Source organism: Pomacea canaliculata, linkage group LG5, assembly GCF_003073045.1.
Source record: "Pomacea canaliculata isolate SZHN2017 linkage group LG5, ASM307304v1, whole genome shotgun sequence".
Classification (NCBI taxonomy): Eukaryota; Metazoa; Mollusca; class Gastropoda; order Architaenioglossa; family Ampullariidae; genus Pomacea; species Pomacea canaliculata.
Genome location: NC_037594.1, coordinates 32163976 through 32182606, shown reverse-complemented (window position 1 = coordinate 32182606; position 18631 = coordinate 32163976). Strand labels below are relative to the sequence as shown.

The 18631-nt window shown below is 44.9% G+C and overlaps 1 protein-coding gene and 1 long non-coding RNA gene across 2 annotated transcripts; one reads left to right on the top strand and one right to left on the bottom strand.

Moving 5' to 3' along the window:
* The first annotated feature begins 9917 nt into the window (after positions 1 to 9917).
* LOC112564837 lies at positions 9918 to 16008 on the top strand. The gene is made up of 5 exons (XM_025239910.1): positions 9918 to 10143; positions 10832 to 11018; positions 12235 to 12473; positions 13073 to 13379; positions 14270 to 16008. Exons 1-5 carry the CDS (start codon positions 10000 to 10002, stop codon positions 16006 to 16008), a joined length of 2616 nt encoding a protein of 871 aa, XP_025095695.1. The 5' UTR covers positions 9918 to 9999.
* Positions 16009 to 17763: 1755 nt separating this feature from the next.
* LOC112564994 lies at positions 17764 to 18587 on the bottom strand. The gene is made up of 2 exons (XR_003099318.1): positions 18206 to 18587; positions 17764 to 17970 (listed from the first exon to the last, which is right to left on the bottom strand). It is a non-coding gene; the product is annotated as an uncharacterized LOC112564994 (long non-coding RNA).
* Between the last annotated feature and the right edge of the window lie 44 nt (positions 18588 to 18631).

Below are 18631 nucleotides of genomic sequence, written 5' to 3'. Positions count from 1 at the left end.
ATTGATTTTTTTTAATTGCTTCAGCCTCGCTCTAGCAAGGGTATGAGCATCTGTCACTATAGTTACATATTTTGAAACAAAATCCAATATGTGTCGTCTGCGTAAAGATATGTTGGGATTGCCTCAGCTGAAAACATTGTACAATTTTATTTAGTAGATCTTACTTTTTGAGAATGAACTCATGTTAAAGCTAATTCTCGTTTAATCCGATTCACGAAGGTAGTCTATGATTCACAAAGCAAGTCGAGATTAAATTGTCAAAACTCTTATTTAACGAATTTCCCAGTTGCTTCTTTTGAAGCAAATTTGCTCAGGAGCCCGTCGCAGCTTTTGCTGAAGAGGTTGCAGTGCTGACAACTCATCAAGTGACAATCGCCTTCTACACGTGTTGCTTTGCCGTAGTTCATGGCGCCCTGCTTGCTTTGGACTACGTTACGTTGTCCTTACGTGGGGCCACGTGACGTCTGTGAACAGCCAGGTATCATAGCGACAAGGTTCACAAGACTCGTTTGCTAAAATTAAAAAAAAATTGAAAGGCTCCACTTGTAATAAAATGGCCGATTATAAAGGAAAAAGGATTTTTAATAAAAGTGAAAAAGGGGAATTCCGCTCGCGGAATTGTGAGCTTTTCTCTCTCGATCTGCTGCTGCCTCCACCGCCATAGTTCACCGCGCCACGTGTCAGCTCTTCTTCGCCAAGTTGCACGCAAACAGTGAACATATGCGCAACGTGACGTGGCGTCGAGCGCTCGCATACTTCACCGTCTGGTGTCGAGGGAGTGATGACACTCAGACATCTTGTCTGTGTCGCCACCTCTCCCTCAGCTCACAACTCTACGAGCCGGTCCACCGATCTCTCATGTTAATCTTTCATTTTAAAAGCCCAGTAACCGTCTTTGCTGACTACCTCCAGGTGTGTGGTGCACATGCTACATATTTCACAAATGCTTACATTGGTAAATGTTGCCACACTGACACTGTCAAACGTTGTTCGGCATGTGAAATTCTCGTTTAATGATCAACTATGTCTAGCACACCTCCGAGTGGTTTTATGAAAAAATAATGAAATGACAATGGAAGAGATCAGATCACCTTAGGTACCGATCTCGTCATTAGGAGTGGGTTTTCCCGCTACACCTCACCTCCCCGAACATTGTAGAATCAGTCGTAATGACAACGATGTACCTGTTGACATCAAGATCCATGGCTACGACCTTTATCATGCCTACATGCGACTACCTAGATAACTAAGAGAAATAGGGACGCAGTGGGTTGAAGTGTTAGGTATGACTATACTTTACAATTAAAGATTAAGTAGAAAGTAATGAGCAAACATTATTATAATATAACGAAGAAACAACAAACAAAATTAGCAACAAAAAGACAAAGAACAGACAATAGGAAAGAGACCAAGAATTAATCATTATTACAGTGAAGACGGCGCTAACCCTAGTCCCGCTGGACAACCACAATAAAACCACATTAAAAAAAACCAAACAAAAATAATGAAATAATTAATCTAGAACAAAATCTTAACGAATGATGTGGCATAATATCTAAAAGATCAGGAATTAATTAGCAAGATTTAGAATGAGTGGTAAGAAAGAACCACAAGTACACTCCCGTTAGCTAACAGTTGTTAGAGTCCTCAGTTAATGACAGTCGACAAGAAAAGAAAAACAAGGCTAACAAAGAGGATCTTTATTATCCTACAATTCTTGTCCGTTATTTCACCTTAATTTTTTTTTCTTTCTCATCCTCCAGCCATCATCAGCTACACATAGCACTCTCGCAAGTGATGTCAGTAAGTCACCTTGCCAATGTCAGTCCTTCTGTTGGAAGCGCACAGGGAGCGGAGATCACTGGAAACTTCAAATGTGGTCATGTCTGTCCGTGGAGGGCAAGCCCTTGATTTCCGTTATAGTCTCATTTGGAGAACACTGGGTATGAAGCTCATCAAAAGTTTTTGCTTCTTGTTTCCTTCGACTCCCAGAGCAGAGGCCATGACGAAAGCCAAGCCTACTGCGAATTAAGTGGCAAGATTGACAGCGTTGATGTCAGCAGACGATGAGCCACTGAGTACGATACCCGTCACAACTAAACTAAGCACCAACATTCATCCTCTCACCTTTTCTTGCTTGTTTACAAGCTTTCCTGCGGCCATGGTGTGAAGAGACTCGATGGAATAAACGCTGGAGTCTGAACCGTCTGCCCTCAAGCTGTAGACTGCAGTGACGCGTCACGTGACGTCGCAAGTAACTACGACAACGACGCCGATGCCATTTAACAAGAACACCAAGGATAAACTAAAGTACACCAAGGATAAACTTCACTTCACTACCCTTGTAGCAACTCAGTTGAATAGGTGGTATAATGGAGTTCATAAGAAATATTCTCCTTCTCTGTCCTCATGGGTACGAAGGCTGTTCTCTCTTAATTGACATTAAAAAACTGTTAACGACTGTGTTGACTCTTTGCTAATTATTGATGTGGATGCAAATACATGCTGTTTTGTAATTTAGAATATTTAATTCAATGCAATATTTAGTGGGTTTTTTTTAATGAAGATGATGTTTAAAGAGGAAGAGGAATAAGAAATGAAAATGAATATAACACTCCAGCCATTCTTGACAAGCACTAAGAGTAAACTATCAGTTTGTTTCCTTTAAAACTAACATTCTTTTTCGTTCAAATGAAATAATATTCTTAAATTTTTATTGCAGAGTTTGAAAACCGGGGATTTAAGTCGTCTGCAAAGAATCAGATATTTGGCAGAGGAATTGTACAAGTCCACAACACGATAAAAAATTCCCCTCCACCTTCAACCCCCCCCACCCCCCCAAAAAAAAAAGTTTTGACGGCGGGCCACACATACAAGGGAGTTGAAGAATGGTAAAAAAAATTAAGAAAAAGGCAGCAGTTTCATCGCGTGTCGCGACTTCCAGCAACTGCACATAACCACGTAGGTCACGAGCTGCCAGCTTCTAACCTCTCATACCGGCAGGTCCGCCTCGCACCTCACGGACTACGTCACAGTCCTGACAACAGCCGCAGCAACGAAACCCGCTGCCCACATGACGTAACAATCTACCTTATTAAAATACCAACAGATGTCTCATCCATTTATTCCCAAGTGTGCGGTCTGTGCATGTTGCATATTTTACAAACTCTACGTCACTTACAAGTCTGTCACAAAAAATCACACAAATGTCTGTAAATTATCATGCATGTGACATTCTCGTTTATTTGTGACGTGCTTCTGAAGGGTGTGACGTCAGTAGGCGAGCTGGCGGTACGTTGTACCCTGATCTCGTCATTCACACCGGGTTTCCCCGCTTGTTAGCATCTCCCCGAATATCGCGTGATCAGTCCTAACTGCGTGACAACGTGCTTGCCGTCTGTTATCAACGTGACTCACTCCTGTTGTGATGATGCAATGTTTTCATCGTCTGATAAAAGCTGTTGTGGACGTTTTTGTGTTTTTGTTTTCTTTGCGCTGTACACAGGACATAGTGGCACAACCTCGATATAGGTGAGCACGCGTTATACACCTGTGTGTGTGTTATTGTGTTAGAGAGAACAGTGGGTAGGGGTTAGGTTCAGAGTTTGGGGCTAGGGGTTTGGTTTGGGGCTAGGCTTAGGGTTAGGTTTTAAGTTAGGGGTTAAGTTGAGGGTGAGGGTTAGGTTTTAGGTTATGGGTTAAGTTTAAGGTTATGGGTTAGGGATTAGGGTTAGAATTCGGATTAGGATTAGGACTGCCCCTACTACCAGAGGTGACCCCTACGCCTGTAAACATTGTCACGAATGTCATGGCAAGGGCAGCCGGTTCGTGTGACATAAGGCAAGTGTTGGCCTTATTCCCAAAATGAACAATCCGTAAAAGGTTTAGTTCCGGAAGAGATTTAAATATACTTTGGGCGGGGAGCCGACATGAAGCTGTCTCTTGTGTTTTCTAACTGGACAGTTTTAATGAGTGCCACCTCTAATACCCACAAACCAATAACACAACATGGTGTCAGAAGTGAGCAGCAAAGTTAGCTGTGTGATTTCTCCAAAACTTTCAGGTGGCACGTTTTTCTCATTTTGAAATATTGCGTCGTACGTTCGCAAAGTGAATTTCTCGCAAGATGCAGAACACATCAGAGACAACACTTCACTGCAAACGTTCCTGTTCCCTCAAAGCTGGATTTGTCTTTCTAACATTGAAGTAAATTGGAAAAAATTTCTCGTCAGTGCAGAACTATGAGGTAGCTACGCGCCTTGATAAAGAAGATTCAGCTTATCGTTGTGCAGTTCTATTAGCTGCATTGGTGAGACGCACAAGAAATCTACGAAGGATTATCCTTTGCAGAAGGGCGAGAACGACAAAGATATCGAGACTTCATCGACAAGTCAACGACTTTTGTTGGGTAGCACACATGAGGGTATGAAGCTACAAGTTCATAGCCGAAACCAAAACAAGGATGAGTCAGGTTGATACTTACAGTCACAGTTTTACGCAAGTTAGCAAAAATCATGTGATTTCAAGGATGTTGACAGCATGATTCGACAGACTTAGATCGGTGTTCAAGATGACACTATGCGTGAAAAAATTGTTGCAGAAGAAAACAACCTCAAGCTTCTCAGAAGCAATAGAAATTTGCAGCTCATGAGACTTCCAAGACTCAAGCACACTCGATGTTGGCAAGCAACAGCGAGAGTACAGTTGAGAAAACCATCAACAAGATTCAGAAAGGTCAGCGAAAGTTCGTGCTACGAAGCAGGTCTTCGGGAAAACCAGAGACTAAGCCATGCTCTAGATGCGGAAAAGGTTCCCACAACAGAGATGGTTTGTCCTGCAAAGAACGCGTAAATGCAGAAAATGTTCCAAGATGGTCACTACGTCTGCAGTCTGTCGCTCTTCAGGTTCTTCTACGATTCACACAGTGGAAAGAGGAAAGAAGAAGACGAAGAAGCTTACATGGGGTATGATTGTGGCAGTGACAACAACATCCTTGGAAAGTCAGTCTCCTGATGGAAGACACAGAGAATATATTTAAGCTTGACACCGGAGCTGATGTTACCGTCGTACCTCAGACCGCAGTTCCATGCAGCCAGCGACCATTGCAGAAAGTGCGCAAGAAACTGTTTTATTAGGTCCAAGGTCCGTTTGAGATACGCTGTGAAGGCATGTTCAAGGCCAAAACGCACATACCAAGAAGTGTCTCTACACTGCAAGATGTATATTCGTAAAAAACTTGAAGAACCATGCTAGTCGACCAGCCATTACAGCGTTGAAGTTGATTGAGAGAATCAAACAGTATAGAAGACCACGAAAAAGCAGTACAAGGAAGAATTCCCAAAACTTTTCAGAGACTAGGAAGTCTACAAGATCCTTACAAGATTCGTCTGAAAGAACAAGCTGTTCCATATGCAGTAGCAGCTCCAAGACGCTTACCTTTGCCTTAAACAGAAGTCAAGCAGAATTGGATCAACTTGGAAGAACAGGAGTGATTCCGCAACAGTCACCAAGCCAGTGATTGGTGCGCCCCAATCAGTAGTGGTGCCAAGAGCGACGAGGAGAGTCAGAATCTGCGTCGATCTGAGCAAACAAATGAGAAGCAGTTCGCAGAGAAAACTACCCGTTACCGTCAACAGATGAACTGTTAGCCCAGCTGTCAGGAGCACAAATGTTCACCAAAGCTTGATTGCAAAAAGGGTTCCATCAACTTCCACTGGATGAAGGAGTCAGGAGTTAACAACCTCATCACACCTTTTGGAAGGTACGTTTATACACGCTTACCCTCGGGATAAGTTCAGGCCAGAAGTATTTCAACGACGAATGTCTCAACTTCTGGCAACCCATGAAAAGTGTATTGTGACATTGACATCTGCTCATTTTCGGTAAGAACAAGCAAGAACATGATCGTTACTTAGAAAGTATGTCGACGCTTCAAGAAGCGGGCATTACCCTGAACGATGAGAAGTGCCAGTTTGCCAAAGAAAATATCCTTTCTCGGGCACATCATCTCGAAAGATGGGATCGCATCGACCCAGAGAACTGTCTGCTGTGAAAATTTTCCCAAGCCAGAGAACAATTTCTGATCTCAGAAGATTGTTTAGAATGGTTAACCACGTTGCGAAGTTTGCAGGCCCTAACCTCGCAAACGACAGCAAACCGCTACGTGATCTGCTCAGAAAAAAAACATAGAGTGTGTTGGCGACACTGCGCTCAAAAACATCGTTGAGAAGATTAAGAAACAGCTGACTGAACTCCAGTGTTGGCACACTATGGTACTGACAAAACGACCGTCGTCTCAACAATGCTTCATCTTTCGGTCTCGCTGCAGTATTACTTCAGAAACAGTCAGATGTCACCTCAAGCCAGTTTTCTACGCTTCAAGAGTATGACGGAAAACTGAGCGCAGGTACGCGCAAGTTGAGCGTTGAAGCACCTCGGAGTGACTTGGGCGTGTGAAAAGTTCTGTGACTACATCACAGGACTTCGTGATCTGACAATCGAAACTGACCACAAGCCATTATTGGCTCTACTGAAAACAAAAGAACCTTGAAGAATCTCTACCTCCGAGAATTCAGAGATTCCGGATGCCCTGATGAGGTTCAAGTACAAACATGTCTACACAAGAGGCAAGAATCTCGTGACTGCTGACACACTCTCACGAGCCCATAAAGAAACACTCAGAAAGATGAGAGAAAGTGAAGAAGAAGAGATCTCATCATCAAGCAAGTGATTCAGAGCTTGCCAGCCAGTGAAAAACGCATCGAAGAAATCAAGAATGAGACTGCAAGAGATACTGTTTGTAAGACGTGCTGTATTATCTCTACAATGGGATGGCCACGTTCTAGTCCAAACATGAAGAACTGAAAGCATTTGGACAGTACGTTCAGACAGTCACAGAACATGATGGACTTCTTCTCTACAATCAAGACTGATCATCCTGAAGTACTGATAACAGACATTCTCCACAGACTTTCACATTGACATCAAGGCATCGTAAAAATGTCTGCCTGGCCAGAGAGAGCGTTTGGTGGCCAAAGCTTTCTCAGCAATAGAGTCCATGTACAGAAGGTGCACAATTTGCATCAAGAGAGGCCAATTCCCCTGAAGCCACTCATTCCCTCTGTTCACATCCAGCATTCCTTGCAGAGAAAGTTGGCATGGAACATCTTGAACTGAAAAAGAACAGTACTTACTAGTGCGTGACTATTATTCACGTTATATTGAGTTGGCACACTTGAAATTACTTCGCCGCAAACAGTCCATCAACCATTTAAGAGCATATTTTCCCGCCATGGAATTTCCACAAATCGTCATCTCAGACAAACGGCCCGCAGTTCTTCCAGCAAGCAGTTCCAAACGTTCGTCCAACAGTACGAGTTCACTCACACACAACAAGCAGCCCGTACTATCCACAAGCGAATGGCGAAGCGAACGCGCCGTTCAAACCGTGAAATCAATCCTGAAGAAGGCAGATGATCCTTATTTAGCGATTCTCACATATCGCGCTACGCCACTTCAGCAAGGTCTCAGCCAGCAGACTGTGTTCGGGAGAAGACTACGCACCATGGTCCCCACAATACCATCTCAGTTTTCCGAGAAAAAGGAAGAAAAAGGAAGGACTTTCATAGAAAAGACGAGATGCAGAAGTTGAAACATAAAACAGAACTTCACAGAGCACACCGTGCCAGACCAGCCGCCTGGTTGAACCAGCTCAGCCAGTTTGGGTCGAAAGCCAACCCAGACACCAGGGACAATCATCAAGTCTCTGCCCAACAGGTCATATGAGGTAGAAGACTCCCTACGGTCGCCAACGACGCAACCGCCGTCTCTTGATTCCAGAGATCTCAATCCCGAGAATCCCAGACCTATCCAAAGACTCTGTCGTCCCTTATTCCAACAAACCCAAAGTCCGAAGAGGATCCCGACCCCTTGTCTGTCTACACTCAGATGATCCAGACATTCCTTTACCAATCCAGAGCATTCATGTCCAGGAGCCGCAGCCAGGAAGTGCCAGCGTCCAAAGTCATCGCTTCCTCCAGACCAGCCTGTCAAGACTACCAAGAGTGGTCGCATCATCAAGATCCCACAGAGACTTGACTTGTAAATGATTGACTCGAATCAAACGCACATAGACTTGAATAGGAAATTCAAGAATATTAAAATTAATGTTAATTAAGTTATATTGAAACAATGTCCATTTTAAAGAAAGGGAGATGTGACATAAGGCAAGTGTTGGCCTTATTCCCAAAATGAACAATCCGTAAAAGGTTTAGTTCCGGAAGAGATTTAAATATACTTGGGCGGGAGCCGACATGAAGCTGTCTCTTGTGTGTTTTCTAACTGGACAGTTTAATGAGTGCCACCTCTAATACCCACAAACCAATAACACAACAGTTCGCACCTTACTGAGTCTAGGTATAAGCTGCCTGAAGGCCATACTCAGGTGCTACATAAGCTGTTAGGACCTTGCTATAGTCTGTAACCCCATACCCAGTGCTCAATGCTCCACACTAACCGCTTGCCACGAAAAGGGATTTAACTTTCTGGCCTCGGAATTCTGGCCGTTAATGCACCACGAATTTACTGAACTGTATGTGTTTAGAGAATTCTGTAACATCTAGCACTTTATGCTGCAACAACGATCTTCTCGCGCTCGCTTTCCTGACTCGTTCTCCTTTCTCTCTCTCGCTGCGCGCGCACACACACACACACGCTCTCTCTCGCATGCTCGCGCGAGCTTACATACGCACAAAAATGCATTGAAATAATTTGTTTAAGATCTATCATTTTATACTACAATAGCGGTCTTCTCTCGCTCGCTTTCTCATAACTCCTTCTCCTCTCTGTCTCTCTCTGGCACGCGCGTGCGCACTCACACACACACACAAAACAAACAACTGCACAAACCAAGAGACAAGGAATGACGTGCACCATTAAACAAATAACAGAGATTACATCAAAACTAATTTAGTGGTCAAATTTATTGAACTTTATATGCATCTATCACTTTATACTACAACAGCGGTCCCTCTATTTCACTTTCTCCAAACTCATTCTCCTCTCTCGACACTCTCCCGCGCGCACCTGCAATCACAAACTCTCTCGCTAGCATTTTTTATCCATGCCAGTTTTCACAGTAACCGGATAAACCAGTTTTTCTGTCTGAAAACAAGTGAAAACGTGTTCAAGTAGTTGCATGACTCAGATAAGTTAGAAGAATTGTCTCAAAATACATTTCTTCTTCAGGTTTCTCTTTTATTGCTAATAGAACTAGTGATATCTTTGGACAAAGTGGTTGTATCAATTGTAAATGTCCTTTTTTCATTCCTAGAGGCCAGCACCACAGATGCTCATGTTTTTGTCGCCTTAATAGAGCACAAGAGTGAATAAGAGTTCAAAAGTCCAGTGAAAAGTGTACAAACAGCTCAAATTCCTTGCAGTCCATACTGCCAAAGCAATGACTGTGATATTGTCACATTTATATTATTCATGCATTGAATATTTATGACAACATCAGTGCATGTAAAGAAACTAATAAAACACCACTTTTCTAAGGAAGAAATAAGCATTGATTAGAAGAGTATGCTCTATTGATTTTCTTTCTATGTGTTCTTTAATTTTCCCAAAGAAATGTATTGAAAACAGATCACAATGTATTCTTGTGAACAGCTAATGAGAGAATCAAATTGAAAATATTTTTACCTAACACAGGTAATCTCTTCAATAATCTAAGTCACATATTGTGTCAAGTTAACTGCATTTTTACTGATGCTGTAGCACCGAGTACTCTGTTCATGTTTTATGCATCAATACAGTATTATAACTGTCTACAGGTTAAGTGTCTTTTTGCAGAGCAGCATCTCCCGGTCAACATAGTTAAGAATGGTCTTTATTGGTCACTGTCATCACGAATCCTCTTCACCATATTCTTTCTTCGTCAGCTTCCTCACTGTTATCATTGCTGTCGCAGTTGTTTGGTGATAAGTCTGGGGGATCACCATGGTGACGCTAGGAGTTCACAACAAACGATTACCTCTTGAGGACGTCTTGGCTAGGAAAATTCGGGAAGAATTCGTGAGAACAGTGGACCCTTCTCTGCTCATCCCCAATCTTCCTCACAACCTGCTGACAGACGTTGACGAGGTAAGTTTTCTCTCTTTCTTTCTCTCTCTCTCTCACAGAGCGAGAGAGGCAAGCAATGTACAGACACACGTACAGGTCTTTTCTACACGCATGTACGTACACTGCACTCAACAACTTAATCAGCTCAGCCTCGTCCTTTCTCTCGCAGTCTCTCTCCCTGCATTTCATGTTTATGTGTCTCAGGTATACTGTTCTTCGAGAGAAACATTTACTGTAAATTTCGTACTATAAGCCGCCACTTTTGTCCTCAGCCTTAAGCCCTGCGGCTTAAACAGCGATATATTTCTACACACTTAAAATCTTAGCATAATTACTTCTTCACACACACACCTACACACACACTTAAACTTAGTTTTTCTGTACACACATATAAGCTTAGCTTATTTATTCATGCTTGCAGACGCTATCGTATTTGCTAATGCGTGAAAACACTGCTGTAGCCGACTTTCAGTGTGGTTTGAACTTCACTCGAGGTGAACTGAGATAACATCTGATGCTGGGTGGGAGAGGTCTACTCATATAGCGTTGTGTTTGTTGTCGCCTATCGGCTGGACCTCATGTCAGACGAGCAAAGTCGTTAGGAATACCACAATCCTTACTCAGGGTGTATGTGACTCACTATGAGGCTGTAGTCCTCGATATGGTGCTGTACAGTGTCGTGCAGCCCTCAAGTGTAACTGGCTTGCAGGAGATGATTCAAGCACGGCAGGACACTCACGGCCGGACCCACGCGGCTTGGCGCATGTTAAATCTGTTGTCAAGAAGAGGGAACTGGGTGACTGGTCTACAGCAGGGACTACGCAGCAGGCAGGTGCGACTGGAACACCTGGCCCAAAAGATTGAGGACCTGTTATGTGAGTTTGCAGTTCTTATTGGTGAGACTTTGAAAGCAGTCATTTGTGTCTAAAGCCAGTTGTAGATATGTGTTTAAATCCACTTCTAAAAATCTCTACACCTCGGGTGTGTTTGATTCAGTGTGTCTCTGTTTACTACATTTGCACACCTGTATATCTCTAGAGCATGTTTTCTTGGTGGCAGTGGAGGAACTAACGCTCTCTTGTATGGCTTGCCACGAACCTCATCAATGGGCGGAGAAGGGGGAACAGTTTGGCTTAAGGTTAACTTACCTCCCACACCTAATCATTGGAAGCCAGTGTGGGTTAGAGTGATCTTACCTGATCAACATAATCAACCTAATCAATGGGGACCAGTTTGCATTCTTTAAACCGCGAGCCCGTGGTGGAGAGGCAAACTGGTGCTCCACAGTCCGTAAGCTCTGTTACTTCTGATACCCTAAGAGTTGATAGTTATTGTAGACCTTTTATGTAGGTGCGATGGGAGAATTCACAAGTATTGTATACACTTGTTAGGTAAGATGAGAGAGTTGACATGTAGTGTACACACACCTGTGTAGGTGACAATGACAATTCTTTGACAAACACAATGAAAATTTTATTAACAAGAGGTAAAATAAGCAAGAAAATGCATTTTTCCATTTAGTCCTCGCCCTTCAGAGGGAAAGAATAAGCTAATTAAAATAATTTTGTACTATTAGAATAAGTATTAAATACAGATAAACTAAGATGATCGTCTTCTTACTCTTCCTCTCACCAGAACAACATATGGCCACAGGACTTTTAGTTATTGTGCAGCGAAACAATGGAACTCTCTCCTTTCCATACCCGCCACCTACCCACTATTAAATCCTTTAAACGTGCACTGAAAACACACCTCTTATGTGAGCATTACTCCTAACAACCTTTCCCATAATGCCAGTCCTTTGTCGCACCCTTCCTTTTGCAATGTCGTGTTACTCTCAGCTCTTGTTCTTGTTATTTGGTTCCTCTTTGTGTTTTCTGTATTTGATTTTATTATTCGTTTAGTACTGTCCATGTTTCGCTCTTGTTCTTAAGCGCTAAATACATACTTTCTTTGTTGGCAGTACGCGCTTTACAAATTTTGCATTTATTGTTGCTATTATTATTGTTGTTGTTATTATTATATCGATGAGATGGGAAAGTTGACAGTTATTGTACACACCTGTTAGGTGAGATGGGAGAGTTGACATGTAGTGTACACATATCTGTTCAGGTGAGGTGGCGATGGAGGTGGATTTCGTCGAAGAAGAAGAAGATGACATGGAAGTTGACCACGACAGTCCACTTCCTCCGCGTACTGCGGGACTTACTCTTGATGAACCACTTCTAAAGGAGCTGGAAGGACGCCATCTTAGTGACCTTGTAGACGATCAAGTCCAAAGGTTTCAGAAGGCGGTCATATCAGCTATCGCGGAAACCTTTTTCACAACTGTTGCCAAGGAACCACAGCATGTGAGCAGCCTTGTGTTCTTACGATTCGATATATGTGTTTAAATTAGGTGTTCTTACAATTCTACACATGTGTTTATTTGTGTGTAATATTGTAGTGCTGTATTCTTATACGGGTGTAGTGGTGAAATATGATAATGGTGTATTTTATGGGTGTAGTGTTGTAGGGGTGTAGTAGTGTAGGTGGTGTAGTATTGTAGATGTGCATGGTCGGCTTTGCGCTGACAGAAGACAATACGAGCATCGTTGTTTTGAGCTCTCTAAAAATTGTCCAACAAGCAGTTAGGGAGGGATAGATGAGCGCTCTAAAGCTCTAAAGCTTGTCGAGCAAGCAGCTAGGGGCCCTAACCCTTAAGATCGGCCTCAGTGTGAGTTCTCACCGCCGCTGCTTCTCATCCTCGCCCATTCCGACTTTATGTACCGGCGGGTTTCCTCCCCTGGTGCGCCTGCTTGCTCTGTGTCCGGCGGTTACCGATGATGATGATGATGATGATAATAATGATGATGTATTTCTATGTGTGTATGTATATTTACTTATAGTGATAGAAAAGTCATGTAACTCTGTCTCATGATAATCCATGGAAATCAATGGTTACTTTCAGGTGACGCATTTAATCGAGCTTTATAAAAATATTGTCAACACCATCTGCGCCACGTCTGTGACTGTTGGCTGTCTACATGTAGGCCTGCGTATGAACTATGTGAGTGACGTCAGCACAATCCGGAAGTTGCTGGAGGGCGGGTCGCTGGTGCAGCTGTTGGAGCACGGCCTGCTGACGGAGGAGCGGCGCCGCTGGCTGAGGGAGCAGGCGGCCGGCTATGGACTGATATGGCGGCGGATTGGGCTCAGAGTGGCCATTACGGAGGACAACCTCAACCACTGTGAAGCTTTCCTGAAATGGGTCAACGGTAAGTCAAACCATATTAAACATGAGCCTCTGATAGGTATCTATGTATCTTCAGATGGTAAATAGCTGCATTCATAGTGAAAATATGTGTTGATTCTAGCATACTGCTAAGGTAAAATGTAGAAGTTTGATTGATTGAATGATTGGTGGAATGTGATGTAGACTCCCTCGTTGGAAACATCAAAGAGGTGCTACTGTCAGTAGCCTAGGAGGTTCTATGGCGATATAGAAATAAGAAACAGGCATGGGTCACGAATGACATCCTAGATCTCTGTGACCCAAGGAACTCACTGAAGAGAGAAAAGGAAAGCAAACTGGAAGCAGCTTCCAAATACAAAGAAGTGAACTGCACCGTCAAGAAAGGGAGGAAGGTAGCTAGAGAGGATTGGATCGAGAGCCAATGCCGGGAATGGCACAAGGTGACAGCAAAACGGCCTACCAACTTCTAAAGACCTTCATAAACACAGATCAGCACAAGACCACCGCAGAAGAGCTGCTACCATAAGAACAGATTGGTTTCAGATCATGTAGAAGGACAGTTGAGCAGATCTTCAACAGTCGCATTCTCATAGAAAAGCATCTTCCGCATCAGCGGAACCTCTACCATAATTTTGTTGACTTTAAAATGAGCCAGTCAACACGAATGATAGCAAGGGTACATTCAATCAGTATCACAAGTAAGAGCAAGCGTGATTACAGATGTGTGTGGGTGTGTTTATGTGTGTGTGTGTGAGAGAGAGAGAGAGAGAGAGCGTGAAAATGCATGAAAATTTTAGGTGAGGAGTAAAAACTTAGTCTAAGAAAGAATTATCACACTTTGTGGTCTGACGTGACGTTCTATTCATACAGTTTACATTATCTACTAATCCTAACTTTTACTTGACTGTTTAGAGCCCTCACTTGCCCGGTCAGTGGGAGAAGCGCTGCTGTTCAACCTCCTGTCCACATGTCCGCAGGCGAGCGCCAAGATGTACCACGTGACCCACATCCCCCGCCTGCTGAGGTCTTTTCTAGACTGGCTAGCCACCCATCACCCAGTCTTGGCGACAACAGTAGCAACGGAGTTAGTTGACAGGCCTTGGGAAAAGGCTTTGATCTTTGCTATGAAAGCTTGCAGGGAGTTTTTTCGATTAGACGTTGACTACGTCGCCGACTTGACAACGATCGTGTCGACGCTTTTTGTCAAACTCAGCCAGGAGAAAGTCGTCGCCACGGCAGGGGTACAAATGAGGGTGGACACTGGGCGGGAGGGGGAAGCAATGGTAGTACTGGACGTACAGGAGTTGTCACACTTGTCTTTAGACTTCCTCCCCGCGGCTGAGCGGCTGCGCACTGCCGGCCTTCTCGTGCCCGTCACGTCATCAGGTCACCTGGGGCGGCTCACCTTCTGTGACCCCTTTGTGGCGGACCATGCGATCAGTAGCATGGTGTCTAGTTTGCCTGCTCCTGACGACAAACATTTGTCCTTTGCCTTAGGAGTTGGCTCCCATCACATCGTCCTTCACCTCCTCGCGAAGGATGACACCTCTCCCTCACAACCCTTGACGCTACCCTCAAAGCTTGTCTCTAGTGCCGACACGTCACTCTCACATCCCCTATCTTCTCCAAGTGACACTACGCAGCTGCTGCTGGATTGTCTCTCTTGCTATGACACTTCACATCCAGCCTTTGAGTTGGTGGCAGCACTTTCCCCAGAGTGGCCTCCACCTGCGCATATTGCGGTCAGCACGTGTCCCGCCCTCACACCGGCCCTCAAGCGGAAGCTGCGTCACCTAAGGCTTGACGACGTCGACTGGGAGACGACAGAAACGACGCTGCAAGCTGTGGTGTCGGCCACCCGTCATGTTGACCTCAGCAGAAAGCTCAGCGACGCTACAGATGTGGAGCTGCGGGCCGTGCTTGCATGCACTCAGCTCACCAACGTACCCGGTCCTCTCGTCCTCCGCCCCATGCTTCTGTCGGTCGCCTGGCAGGATCGAAGCCCGCGGCGCCTGGCCAGTCACCCGGCCCTGAAACTCTGCAACAACCGCCTGCAGGAACGCCACGTGTGCTGTCTAGAGACCGCCATGTTAGGCTTGGAGTCGGTCGCTCACTTTGATCTGTCGGACTGCGAGGTCAGCCTGACCCATCTTCAGCGGCTGCTGGACGCCATGCCCTGTCATTCGGTGCAAGAACTGGTCTTAAACGGTATACGCCTGACAGACGACAAAGAAGGACAACTCCCCAAGTTTTCTCACCTGGGAAAACTACGCCACTTGATGCTGGAGCGTACTGGCCTTCGCGACAAACACCTTCAGCACTTGGGACGACAACTCCAGGCACTTCCCGACTTGCGCGAGCTTTCCCTAGCCTCAAATGTCATCACCTCGACAGGGTTGTCACACTTGGTGCCGGCTCTGGCCTCGCGCTCCACCTTGCGGCTGCTGCGATTGAGTGAGTGTGAGCTGGACGTCGGGTCGGCCTTCGTGATTGGATGCATTCTGGCCGCCGCACGTGATTTGCACGTGATCAACCTAAACGCCTGTCACCTTCAAGACGATGGGCTCCAGCACCTTGTGCGAGTTCTTCACGACAAACTGCGACTAACCAAAGTGTCCCTGTGGCAGGGGGTTACTCTACTGAAGGGCTAATGCCTTTGCTGAAGCATCTGTCGTTGTGTCACAACATGCAGTTCCTAGAACTAGGGAGTGCACTCTGGTGGATGACAAGGCTGACCTCGGAGACAAACTACTGATGACTTTAGCTGAATCGGACGTGTGGCACTACCTTGGTCTATGGAAGTGCCACCTGGGCAAGAGCCGCTACTTCCTGCAAGGTCTGGGTGGACTCACTACACAGTTGCGGGCCTGGACAAGCTCGTGCTACAGGAGAACGACTTGGACGACGACAGCTTCAGGCTTCTGGCGGACGCCGTGCGCCGAGGCGTCTTCAAGTACCTTCGTCACCTGAACCTCATCCACAATCCTGTGACAGAAAGTGGCGCCGTCTACCTGGCTGATGTACTTCACTGTCTGCCTCGACTCCAGGAACTTCTTCTTCAGTATTCTAATATTTCGCCCCAGGGAGCGTTGCGCCTGTCACAGGCCGCTCTCAACCTTCCCGACATGACCGTCCTTGACCTGTCAGAAAGTAGCTGCATGACGTCAGACGATGCGCGTGACGTACTACGTGAGGTCATTGCCGCTGTGCACGAGGGAGGCGTAGTGGCAGGACACGGCGTAGCCTTTGTTGCCGTGGAGGGCGATCTAGAAGATTTTCTGCTGCCCCAGGCGGAAGAAGCGGAAATCTCGGTACCTCACAGGGATGTTGTACAGGAAGATGGAGAAAGAATTGCACAAAAAGGGGAACCTGCGATAATCACAACAACAGCCACAGAGCAGCCATTTACAGAGAGAGTTGCGTCCCCTCAACAGTTTACACGTCAAAACGCCATCGTCAACATTGAGGTCGGAGAGGTAGTTGTTGACGATAAGTTCCACATCAGGATCACACGAAAATTCTTCTGATTTTATTATCTCATCGTATAAAACCTGAAACACCTGAACAGAGCTGACTGAAACTGATTGTAATGAGTTGTGCAGGTCTGATGGTGTATGTGTGGTGTGTGAGTGGTTTTGTGTGTGATGTGTGTGTGGTGTGTATGTGTGTGTGGTGGTTGTGTGTGATGTGTGTGGTGTGTGAGTGTGTGTGTGTGGCTTGCGTGGAGTATGTGAGCAGTGTGCTTGCTGCGCTTAACATCTTTTTGTGCGGCATCTGGATGATGCTATTTTCAAGAAAAACAGACGACATGAAGAGGCAGTTGAACGTCTGCTTGAAACTGCTAGAGGTCGGTCAGTTGGTCGGTCTAGAACTATATGAGAACAACAAACAACAACATTCTCGCTCTAACATCCGACGGGCGAGTTGTTGACGTCTTAGTGCAGCTGCTAAAACTGGACTTTCTCCGTACTTGCTCCATCCTGACCGCTGTCCAACATTAACGGTGCTCACTCCCCACCTCTGTGACTACATCTGGTCAAATGTCTGCATTGCTCATCTTTACTTCAACTGAAGATCAACACTTTCCACTTTTCTTCACCTCTATCTGCAGGGCCACGGAAGAGACCTGCACAGTCTGACTGTGTCCAGCTCTTTCCACTTTTGACTGTGCGCTGGCGGAGAGAACATTTGTCGGCCATTTTCATCCGTTTTCCCCCGATTGAGGAGAACTGGACAGAAGGTGGGGAGTGTTTTGAGAGAATAAAGTTGCTTTCACTCCTTTGTACCAAAGATGGACAGTAGTAACTTGCTTAGGAGCAGCATATTATTCATCATCTCAACTTAACCCTAATTTAATAATTATATTGGCACTTAATAAAAAAGCAAGTTTAAAACAACAATGATTATTTTTGTGTTTTGCACAATGTATTTTATGTATCTAAATGATACGGGGACAGACTCCTTTTAATATTAGGAGAGTGGTCCGGTGGCCCAACGGCTATCGCCTGTCATTAACACAGCAAGGCTGTGTGTCGTTGTTCCTCGTGTTCCGGCGTGTGTCGCCGATTGCCAACGTGCCTGCTTTTTACAAGTGAGGGAGACCATTGTATGAACTGTAAATAAAGTGTTTGAAACTCTCTGACCGCAAGGACTCAATTATACTGGTCAAAAGTCATGTTACTGAAAACAAATAGTTATTTCTTAACGATATTTATGTGCTCAACAAGAATATGTCAACCAAAATGCATAATTGGCTCTAGTTTTTGTGTGTGTGTAATCTACAACAATTATTGAGTACAGTGTACTTCACGAAATGCATGCTAATAGTAATAGAGCTTTGGTTAATACCTGTAACAAATGAAGTCATCGACTACGTCTGAGATTTCTTTGCCTGTCTCTTGTACAGATGTTAGGGAGCATCTCTGGGGGATTGTCCAGCAGTAGTCAGCGAGCATTGCAGTGGGCAATTTTCCATGGTATCTTTTTTCCACTGTTGGGATATCGTGATGAAAGCGTTGGCCATGTTTATCACTAACCATACCACAGTTGTCCTGAAAAAAATCCAGATGGGAATGAAGGAAGTTGATCTTTAGAGACATATTGCAGCCAAGTTTCTGATACTGTTACTTGCAAGTTTTCTGTCCTAACATTCCCGAGAAAGTGTGTAGACACTAGGTCCCTGCTGCAGTCCCGTTAAAAGGGCAGCAATCTTGAAATCACCTCAGAAGTGCTAGCTGTACTTATTACACTCAATGGAATTCAATAGCTGCCTTA

Bases quoted from the DNA above. Each gene is read 5' to 3' on its own strand.
- LOC112564837 (XM_025239910.1), top strand. From the start codon at position 10,000: ATGGTGACGCTAGGAGTTCACAACAAACGATTACCTCTTGAGGACGTC. The intron at 10,144-10,831 runs GTAAGTTTTCTC...ACTGGCTTGCAG, and splicing joins TGCTGACAGACGTTGACGAG to GAGATGATTCAAGCACGGCA. The intron at 11,019-12,234 runs GTGAGACTTTGA...ATATCTGTTCAG, and splicing joins TGAGTTTGCAGTTCTTATTG to GTGAGGTGGCGATGGAGGTG.